This window comes from Malus domestica, chromosome 13, assembly GCF_042453785.1.
Source record: "Malus domestica chromosome 13, GDT2T_hap1".
In the NCBI taxonomy this organism is placed as follows: Eukaryota; Viridiplantae; Streptophyta; class Magnoliopsida; order Rosales; family Rosaceae; genus Malus; species Malus domestica.
In genome coordinates, this window is record NC_091673.1 from 4,424,755 (window position 1) to 4,436,542 (window position 11,788).

General features: G+C 35.4%; 1 protein-coding gene across 1 annotated transcript; it reads left to right on the plus strand.

The window, feature by feature from the left end:
* The first annotated feature begins 2,352 nt into the window (after positions 1-2,352).
* Positions 2,353-6,261, plus strand: LOC114822905 (rhamnogalacturonan I rhamnosyltransferase 1-like). Its single transcript, XM_029098062.2, has 8 exons — positions 2,353-3,106; positions 3,817-3,884; positions 3,964-4,052; positions 4,142-4,304; positions 4,653-4,942; positions 5,136-5,340; positions 5,464-5,621; positions 5,695-6,261. Exons 1-8 carry the CDS (start codon positions 2,851-2,853, stop codon positions 5,963-5,965), a joined length of 1,500 nt encoding a protein of 499 aa, XP_028953895.2. The 5' UTR covers positions 2,353-2,850; the 3' UTR covers positions 5,966-6,261.
* The last annotated feature ends 5,527 nt before the right edge of the window (positions 6,262-11,788 follow it).

Below are 11,788 nucleotides of genomic sequence, written 5' to 3' on the forward strand. Positions count from 1 at the left end.
TTATTAGTTGTTTCTATTATGCACACTAAATGCTTGATAAAATGCCTCATCTAGAGTCTTTGGAGTCTTCAACATTACTCTATAGTTTCTTATAGCCACCCTTGACAAGCATCTACATATCATTGTAATTGTTGACATATGTTTGCATAGCCTTCGTCAAATTTTACAAGAACCGACATGTTCCTATCAGGTGCTCGACGAAGTGGTCCAATGAAAATTTTTAGGCTGAAATCATGATCCTCTTATTTGAAAATCCTAACTCCGTTACTGATTATAAAAATATTTCAAAACTCAATCATGCAATGTCATATAAAAAAGTGAAAACACATAGCACAATAGCATCTCCGTTGTAAGCAGCTCTATACCATATATTCCCCAAATCATCATAAGCATCCTCAACCATTTTTATTTACTTTTAAAATAAAAATATAAGCTTCATGATTGATATGTCATTTTTGGCCTTCACTTACGTTCCACGCACACAAATATAATTGCTGTTGCTTGACACTGCTTTTTGCCCACTTGCCGACATCACTCCTTCGAAAACTTACGAGGCAAACAGACTTTTCTTTTTTTTTTTTTTTTTTTTTTTGGGTAATGAGGCAAAACGACTTTACGTGAAAGAAAGGGAGTTGAATTCCTGAAAAAAAAAAGCCAAAAATTGGAAACATAAAACCAGCTGATTTGTTAATGGTTCATACTTGTTACCAAGGGTTGCATGTGTTTTGTGCGCACACGTACTATATATACAATTCCATGCAACACAAGTAATTTTAGCGTTTATTTCTCAAAATACTAAAGTGTCGCAACACTTTTCTATCTATAATAAAAGGCGGATGCGTCACACCATTCTTTTTATATACATTATTGTGAAACTCATTTCGTAATATGTTTCAACGATTTGGACTGTCTATCATTTAGGTCTCTTTCAAATACCATTTGTACCAAAAAGTACCTAAATTTGAAATCATATGACAGTTGGATTAAGAGTTTAGTGTTTCTTTATAGAACCGTATTGGTCTATTTTCTTTACTACAAATGAATGTCTTAATGGTATCTGAAACCATATGACGGTTAGATTAAGAATTTGGTGTTTCTTTGTAAAATCATATTCGTCCATTTTATTCACTAAAAAATAATGCCTTAATGATTTTAGATTTATCTAATTTTTTGTCAGGATGATCTATGAATGTTGTACGATTCAGATCATTAAAATACATTCTGAAGTGTGCCCATAAAAACGTATGTCAAAAGTTATATAAAAAAAATAGTGTCACAAATTCGTCTCCTATAATATACATCAATGGTTTGAATATTGCGTTAACTATCATACATGATTGATCCATAAAAATTAATATATACATATACTCTTTTTAATAAAATCCGAAGAGATTTCAATTTCGAATTTTCTTACCATCATTTGGAAACACTACAAAATAAAATATTTGATAGACTGATTACAAGTTAGAACAATAAAAAAATAAAAAAAATTGGAAAGCAAAAGTAAATATGAACTCCCTAAGCAAAGAAAAATGGTCCATAAAACTCAACAAAAATCATATCCCCGGAGGCTTCGTTGATCGGCAAAGGGATCTTAGTATCTTACAACATCTTGGTTTTGAAGAATCCTAGACTCTTATACCTTGAATACATCAATTTAAAAATAAAAATGAATACAATTATTCTGTTTTATTTCTTAATTAGTTGGAGGTTGACTTTATGTATCGAAAAAGACATGCATGCATTTTAAACTCCACCATTTCATACATTAGCTTTGGAATTTTTTTATTTTTCATGATAATTTGGACTTTATACTATATAATATATATCATAGTTGGTACATGGTTTGGATTCATCCTACAACAAACGTTAAGGAGATTCTTTCAAAAATAGGATTTTTTATAAATTTTTTATCACCTCATGTTTTTAATATAATTTTTTATAATGTTGATACGGAAATTGATGTTAAACTATTAAATGAGAGAGAATTTATGAAAAATCTCATTTTTTTTAGAGAGTCCCTTAGCATTCTCTTCATCCTAATGTATCATTATGTTACATAGGAAATATTTTGTCTGCGTGGTGTTATTCATGCATTCATTTTTACCTTTCATACACTTAATGTACTTTTTGTCATTTGATCTTATTCAATTATGATGGTTAAAAATTAAGAAGAGTGTAGAAGTAAAAAAAAAAGTACGCGGATAGCACCGCCATAATAATATAATTTGTATGTTATTTCTAAATTTAGAAGAACGAGAATCAGCTAATAAATGGTGGATCTTGGTTTTCTGCTTGCAGTGCAAATTAACTGACTACTTTTATAAGACTAACAAAAAAAATATTGACAGCACTTATCAGACGAGTAAAACTGTAAAAAGCAAAAAACTGGTGTGAATATTTGCAACTTATATAAGCATAGAACGAGAGCAGAAATACCTGAATCTAATTTCTTGATTTTCTTCTTCATTCCTTTTATGTTTAATTAAAAAAAAAAAAAAAAAGAGTTCATAGCACGTCGCTGAGAAAATCACAAGATTTTCCCGGAAAAAGGAGGAAGCAAGAGGAAAATCGAAAATTGCCTTGCGGTTGCATTGGGTCGTTGAGATTTTTAATTGGGTTAGACATTTAACTCGTGAAATTTCAACCTCCTGCCTCTCCGCACCGATTCTTCACACAAAGTTTCGAACTTTTTCCCGTTTCAAAATCTGGGCTTTGAGGGCTCCCAAGTGTGTTTGATTCGGCAATGCTGGATTGAAATTGGGGATTTCGTGAGCTGAATTTGAATTGGGGGGTTGTGGGAATTTCGGAAACGATCAATGAAGCGGCTATGTGGCGTGTGAAAGAGGAATGGAGGTTAGATCTGAAGTCGGTTTACATGTGCGGTGCGAGAAGATTCCGGCGCCGGTGATTGGGCGGACGCGGTTGCAGGTGTGGTTCATTCGGGTGTGTTCGAGCTTGTTCCTGTGGACGTGTTTGGTTCAGTTAGTGGCGGTTGGGGAGCTATGGCATCCGCATTTGCTCTCCAATATAACCCATCGGATATCCGAAATCACGCTGGTTCCACTTCCGGCGGTCCCATCTCCGCCGCCTCTTCTCCCCGCCAGTGAGTTTTTAGATACAACGAAAGCTTTTTTTTTTTTTTTTTTTTACTGTAAGTTGTTGGATAGTGCAGATAATTTTGCTGGTGTTACTTCTATTGAGCATGAATGTGATTGTTGGAGTTGGTAATTTGAGATTAGTGCACTTCTTCAATTAAGTTGTGTAAATGTTACCGGATTTTGTTATGATTATCTTATGCATGAATTTGGACTTTAGTTCATGAACTCAGAGTTTAGGCCATGAAAATTGGCTTTTCGATTGATGGATGCAAACCGATTTGGCAGCATTGGCGGATTGTTTGTTTATAAGTTTGGATCATTTGAGGTTAGGAGAAGGGAGTAGGTTGTTTTTAGTTGTTGGTGGAGAATTTAAGGTACACGTGCTCATATAGCCATATAGGTTGTTGTCCAATTTTTTTCTGGCTCACTGCAGACTCGGAACCTTTTATGGGGTGAGTGTGGCTGTTAGAATGACTCAAGAATGCCGACAAGAACTATAGTTTTGGAACTCTTTTTATGGTGAATTTGAAATTTGCTTTCGTGAAAAGTTCATTATTTCAAGGTTTTGATGAAATTGTTAAATAGGTTGTGTGATTCTAAGTATTACTCTGCGATTTTTTAATTTTATCTTGAAATATTATAATAACGGGGATATATGAATATGAACTCGGTAATACAATATGGATAAGTATGCCTAATGGCCTGAGTTTTGCAGGAAATTATACAAGTAACGGGTTTCTTAGAGTTTCCTGCAATGGGGGCTTGAATCAAATGCGTGCTGCGGTTTGTGCTGTTTTCTTCTTTACTTTTCTTTGTTACTTTATCCTGTGTCTAGCTATTGACAGAAGGTTCTGCATTTCAGATTTGTGACATGGTCACTGTTGCCCGGCTTTTAAATCTTACATTGGTTGTTCCAGAGCTTGATAAGACATCTTTCTGGGCTGATCCTAGGTAACGGTCCTTGGTCTAAATGAAACTGTGACTTAAAAAACTGATTCGCTTCTGCTTATTAATTTCAACTATTGGTATTTCTTTTGCAGTAACTTTGAGGATATCTTTGATCTAAGACATTTCATTAATTCACTGCGAGATGAAGTCCGAATTGTCAGAAGACTTCCAAAAATGTTTAGTAGAAAATATGGACATAAACCGCTCGAGATGCCTCCTATTAGTTGGTCAAATGAAAAATACTATCTTGAACAGGTTTGTGTCCTCTCTTCCCAGTTTATTTTAGCGAACAAGGTATCTGACTTTTGTACGAAGTTAACAACTTTCTATAGAATCTTTAACTACTAAATTGGTGATACCTTGTTTTGTTAACTATTTGTCATCCTATGGATAACATGCATTCACTTGTGCATAACGTAGAGATGCAAGTAAAACATATTCCAAATTGTTGTGTGATAAAACTGATTCAATGTTTTCGTTTATTGGGTTTCATTGAGTTTATCTGTTCTCTCTGCTTCCTGATTGAATGCATTTGATTCTGTATGCAGAAGTTTCATATTTTCAGTAATCATCCTGATTGAGTGCCTTGATTCCATTATGCAGATATTGCCACTTGTTAGCAAGCATAAAGTGTTGCACTTTAACAGAACAGATGCACGTTTGGCAAACAATTGGATACCTCTTGATCTTCAGAAACTTCGGTGTCGTGTTAATTTCCAAGCACTGAAGTTCACTCCCGAGATTGAGGCTTTAGGGTACAAATTGGTTCGTCTACTTAAAGAAAAGGGACCTTATGTGGCTTTGCATCTAAGGTACGAAATGGACATGTTGGCTTTCTCAGGTTGTACTCATGGCTGCACTGAGGAAGAAGCTGATGAGCTCAAACGATTGAGGTTTGTCGTGTTCAAAACTTGACTATTAGTTTTGTGGAATGTTCATTTGAAATTCAGCCAACAAACAACCTTCATCAGTATTACTTATCAAAGTTTGCTTGATAAAAGAGACATGCTTTAAGCATTATTGTTCCCATAGAAATATATTGAGCTTTACTTACATGCAATATATATTGTTGTACGTTTCATTCAGATATGCATATCCTTGGTGGAGAGAGAAAGAGATAATGTCTGAAGAGAAGAGATCTCAAGGTTTGTGTCCTCTAACGCCCGAGGAGAGTGCATTAATATTGCAAGCCTTGGGGTTTAGTAAGGACACACAAATCTATATAGCAGCTGGTGAGATTTATGGTAGTGAAAGGAGACTTGGTCCACTACGAGCTGCATTTCCACGGATTGTGAGTTGGTCTTCTAAATTATGTATCATGTCCTTTTACCATTGTGCGTTTGGGACTTCTGATATTAGTTGTTGCGCTGAATGGTTGTTTAAACACTTGGGTCTTCTTGCTTGTCTGTTTCAGGTTAAGAAGGAAACACTTCTTGCTCCGAAGGAGTTGCGGCAGTTTCAGAATCATTCATCTCAAATGGCAGCTCTGGATTTTATAGTTTCGGTTGCTAGTAATACTTTTGTTCCTACATATGATGGGAATATGGCGAAACTTGTTGAAGGTCACCGAAGGTATGCAAATATTCACAAGTCGGTGCAGCGTTGTGTACTATAAATACACACTTCCTAATTATATTTCATGCAGGTACCATGGGTTTAAAAAAAGCATCTTGCTCGACAGGAAAAGACTTGTAGAATTATTGGACTTGCATCTGAATGGGACACATTCGTGGAATCAGTTTTCGGACGCTGTACGTTCCATTCATGAGAAAAGAATGGGACAACCAACTCGGCGAAGAGTCATCGCAGACAGGCCAAAGGAGGAAGATTATTTCTACGCAAATCCTCATGAATGCCTCTGCGAGGAAACGAATTGTGATGACTTTAGCCCTGGAAACTCAAGCAAAACCGGGTGACTGCAAGCGACCAAGTCTGGAATCAACCTTCCACAGAATTGTCTTAAAGAGGGGTCAACAAATCCATGTGGCTTTTCATATTAGGGAAGCATGTACACACACATGAGAGTTTTGTAGGAAACGGCATAAAAAGGATTCAAGTTCCCAATTCGGGCGTCTAAAGATGTATTCATTCGTTTTTAATCTTTCAATTTGTCCATATGTTTCTTCGTTTTCTCATGTATTTCACAAATTGATACGAATTCATCGCTGTTCAGTTCTATATAAATTATAATTAACAGGAATATAGATGGAAACTTTGTCCATAGACGAAACTACTGCTAATTTATGACTTCCCTCTCAGACCATCTTCAATCCTGACCTAAAACCTAAAAATATTTAACCCAGAAAATTTAGGTTTTAGCCCAGAAACAGCTTTTCTACTCCAACCATTTTGGCCTACAATTTTAGCCCCAGATTATCAAAAAATGAATTAAGGTTAATTTTTTTTAAAAAAAAAAATTATGTAGACTATCCTAAATTAATTTTATGAACATTTTAACCTAAAAATATTTAAATTCCGATAAATTTTGAAAAATCACTAAATCAATACATGAAAATCATGATAAACCACATAAACTTAAAAAAAAAAATTATTCTAGCCGTTGGAAAAAAATATTTAAATTCCAAAAATTTTAAGATTATTTTAGCCATTGGATTTAAATTTGAACCGTTAGATCTTTATTTTTACCGTTAGATTTGATTATATTCGATTTAAGCTGTTGGATTCAATAAATATATAAATATAAAACAAAAAAAAAATTGAATGTGGACCGTTGGATTAACCAACGGTCCAATTACCATCACCACCCGATGAAGAAAAGTAGTCGTTGGCTACAGGACAAGGTCCACTTTTCACTCTCATCCGTGGGTCCCAACAGCTTTTGTGGGCTAAATTTGTGACCTATATTTGCCTACATTTTAAGTTTTAGGTTTTAGGTTTGGTTTAGGTTTTGGGTTGGAGTGAATTTGAGGGGGAAAAAAAGGGGAAATTTTAGGTTATAAGCCATTGGAGATGGTCTCAGTGACATGAATTTTCCCTACTTGGGTTCCCAGAAGACTATGTCTTCAAGCTCCCCGCAGAGGCCGAGATCCTTGAGCCGCCTTTCCTGGTAGTATTCCAGTTGAGATATATTAAAGCATGCAGATATATGAAAGAAGGCAGAATACCTCTTCGATGGTGGTGGGACAGCCGGAAAGAGCGGATTTGCAGGCATCTTGGACTACTCTGCATATGAGCTCTTCGTTGGCAGGGCTCACCGGCAGTTGAAGCCTTGAAGGTGGTCCCAGATATCGTTCCTGAATATAGATTCCAAGAGGAAAGCGTCGGTCCCTCCAAGAGCGACCAGCCGCAGATATGGAATCAATGCAGGTGGAAGCGAGTTCTCCAAAAATATGTCGAACTATGCAGTTGCACCCAAACCATTTGTCTCAGCAATGTCCAGCTTGTCCTCACAAAATGGGTCTGATCCGGATATTTCCAGCGTTAAGGTAAATCCACTGCGAGTAGCGTTGGAGACCACGCCTTCGTCCCGGAGCCACTGCCAGAAGGTTTGAACAGGAGGAGGGAGCGACCGGTCGCATTGCAGTGGGGAGGAAAGAGCGGTCACCGCACGGCGGACGGGATTCCTGAGATGGGTTGGAGTTTTTGTTAGTGAAAGCTTTGTTCTTGGAGTGGGGAAGAGGAAAGTGGAGGCTAAAGAGAGTGTCCATTGTTTCTCTCTCACTCTCTCTCTCTCTCTCTCTCTCGATATTTGCAGCGTGTGGATTTTATAGATTGTGCATGCGAATAGGATATTTGGATGCGCCACCAACTGTTAATCCAATGTTAACGGTTTCACGTATGACCGAAGGAAAATTACAAATGTGACAATTTGCCACTTCAAGAAAAAAAAACGAAAAAAAAACTAGAATTTTAGGTAATTAATTTCTGTACGCATTTTTTTCTCTAATGATTTTAAATTGAATAAATTAATAAAGAAATAAAGAAATAAAGAATATAACGAAAAGGTGTGTGCGTAGGGAGAAAAAAATGTGTTTGACAATTTATGATTAAATTGTCTAAATGAAACACTTCACAGTCATGTTGGGACTAGACCCAAATTTACATGTGTTTTGGCACTTGATCCTTCAAATTACATTTTATTTTGTAGTTGTCAAATTGATACATGGCCTATTCAGATTATTTTCCCATAGATAAATAAAATAAAAATCTCTGAATTTGGTCGTAAATTAGGAACTATACCCAAAATGGTTTAAGATAAAATGGGTTCAACAGGAAAGGGAAAACCACTTTAGGAAATGGGTTTGTGTGTTGTGGGTGGGTAATCACTAAGAAATGGGCTCAAGATTGTTTCAATACTTGGACAACTTTTACCATCCATTTTTTTTCACTAGGGCTCTTATAAATGCTTTGCTTCTAGAAGATTTTGGTCAATGCACACAGCAAAAAGAATTTGAGTGGTCTTATTATGTATACCCAAGTTTCGTTTTTGGACACTTTTTTCAAACCTAATTTTCTCTCACGCATTTTTTTGATAACCAAAATAATATTTTTTTGCCTTTTTAGCCAAAATGATATTTGAAATTTGCATAACACATCACTTTAATCATTGAGACTGAAAATCAATAGAAATGGTCCATGAGATTGTACATCATCTATTATTTTGATCATTCCATTAAAAACTTCGTTAATTGTCCCAGAGCTCTTGGCCGAAAGTTTGGGCAATTTTCAAAGTTTCGTAACTCAATTGTTTCTTTACCAAATTCGACTCATAATATATCAAAATGAAGATAGGAAAGTGTAGAACAAGATTATACCTATTTGGAAGCCCAATGGTTGCCGAAGGTGGGCAGAAAATAGCCTGAAATGTGACCGGTTCACATGAAAACTAGAAAATTCGCTAGAAACTAGGTAAACTTTAAACGTTCATAATTTCTTCAATACTCAACGAAATTAAGTGATTCAAAAACGAAAATCATACTTCTCAACAAGACGAAGAGAATGGTACCTTTATTGATGGCTAATTTGAAGAACAAAATAGCCAGTTTCGAGCCTTTTTTTGGGCAAACTACGGTGATTTAGCCGTTGATAAATATACCTTTCTCTTCGTCTCGTCGAGAAGTATAATTTTTGTTTTTGAATCACTTGATTTTGTTGAGTATTGAAGAAGTTATGAACGTTTAAAATTTACCCAGTTTCCGGCGAGTTTTTCAGTTTTCCCGCGGACCAGTCACCTTTCAGGCTATTTTTCGGCCATCTCCGGCAACCATTGGGCTTCCAAATAAGTATAATCTTGTCCTACACTTTTCTATCTTCATTTTGATATATTATGGGTCGAATTTGGTTAAGAAACGATTAAGTTACGAAGCTTTGAAAATTGCCCAAACTTCCAGGCAAGAGTTCCGAGACACTTAACAGAGTTTTTAACGGAAAGACCAAAATAATGGATGGTGGATAATCTCAGAGACCATTTCTATTGATTTTCAATCTTAGGGACTAAAGTGATATGTTATGCAAATCTCATGGATCATTTTGGATAAAAAACCTTTTTTTTTTTAACAAACAATATTATTTACACTAAGACGGTGGGGGAGTGAGTTAAGCCTCACTATTGCTAGCAATAATGTGATTATGCCTTTGGTGAGAATCGAACCTAAGACATCTCACTTACAAAAGAAATATCATTATACCGTAATACTAAATGGTACCCAAAATAATTTGTTTAAGTTCCCAGAATACACTTCTTTTACTTTTTATGAATTTATTTTTCTCTAGACACTCATTCTGCCATTTGACTTTCCACCACCACCAGCACATCCTCGACTCCGCTTTCAACGACGGAGCCTCTGGAATCTCATTAGCAGCCACCAAAATTAATAGAAAAAAAAATACATAAAAAAAAATTCCAAAGTTAGGCACATAACTTCATCATCAGAGCATAAATTTTACTAATATTTGGTAGACAAACTTGTTGATGCATTTTGTCTCCTTTCCGACTATCTTCTCGCCCGGGTGCCGAGTCGGTTCAAGCATGAATTATTTGACCCCCATTCAAAGGAACTGGCTCATTGTCCAGAGGATCCCCACCTAAATTATTACTTGGTTGCGGTCCTTTGTGTTGTGTGGGATTTCTCACATGTTCAAGTTTCAAAATATCAACCTTTTTCTAAACACGGTATCTTTCTGTTGTTTTGTTTCGTAGGTTGAATTGTGTGTGGTATTAAGTGGCGGAGTGAGCATAGGGTAATAGATTGTTCATAATTCTAACAACTTTAAAAATTTGTGTGTATTTGGTTTATTGTATTTGACCGTATAAATGGTTAGAACTACAACCTCCTCCTCTTGCTTGTTCTTCTATTTCTTTAACGTTCATGTTTTTTTTCTCTCTTTTCTTGTGTGCGGTTCTATTGTGCACACCAAATGCCTAACAAAATGCCTTAACAAGCCTCTGCGTAACATAGTAGTTGGTGACAGTGGCGGAGCTAGTATGTGGTCATTGGTTGTCTTTGATCCCAACAACTTAAAAAACCCCATGTATATTTGTTTGTATATTGTATTTGACCTCCTATAAACAGTTAAGGCAAACTAAATTACAACCTCCTCCTCCTCCTATTTCTATTTTCTTCTATCACATTTGTCTTCCTTTTCTCTCTTCTTTGTATGAAATACTTTAGTTAAAAAGTCTTAGCAGTCTTTAACATTACTTCATGTATCCTGCATCCACCTTCAACAAGCCACTACAAATTAATGTCGACATTTGTCGGCATCGACATATGTTGACAAGAATTGAAGGGTGTCTATTAGGTACTCGACGAATTGGTCCAAGAAAGCTTTTTTAGTTGATATTATGATCCAATTATTTGAAAATTCTAGCTACGCCAATGGTTGTTGACATATATTGACATGAGCGGAGTTAGTTTTTTCTGTGATTATCAACTTGTGATTAAATTAAATCATCAACGATTATATTTGCCTTGAGCCAAATTAGTAGGGTTACGATTATAATATGGACAATTGGGTCTGACGTTGCTCATCAAGAAATTGGTCCATTGAAAACTTGAAAGTGAAAGATGAAAAGAGGCAAAACAAGATGTCATCATTTAATTAGTTTGTAATACTGTCATTTTGACATTTAGTTGCATGTAAATTCTTTCAATCTGGCTAGTGAGAACCGTATATCCTTAGTAATAATGTAAGTTGCAAAAAATGGTGTACCACTTGGTCAGGACTCGAGGACATACCTCATGGGAGTACCTCATCTTCAATAAGTTGTAATTGACGTGGTTTTAGAGTACAAACTTACTATAATAATTGCTCATTTTCTTAAAAACCGACTATTTAGAAATTATTTTTGCAAAAAATAGTTAAATTATACATAATCCATGTATAAAACAAATAGATAGTTTTGATACCAAGTAATATTTGCACGTCCATTTATTTAATGTTATGAATAATTACACGATCTTCTACTTGATTGAAGCTATGCAAAATACAATCTTGTGATGATTAATAAATGAATACTTTCAATTAGGTCATAGTAAAACTACGTTAATCACATATAAATAAGGTAAATACAAGTATTGAGTATTAATTAGTATTAATTAATTCTGGCCAAGAACGAGCTTTAGAGAGTGAAAACTACTTAGAAATTATAAACAAAGAAAAAGGAAAAAAGCTCTTTGTACGAAAATAGTAAATTCCGACCCTCTCATGGAAAAGTTGGTCGTCAACTGCGACTGCTTCCGCTACGAGTACTCCCTGGAGAAATGCGAAACATACTT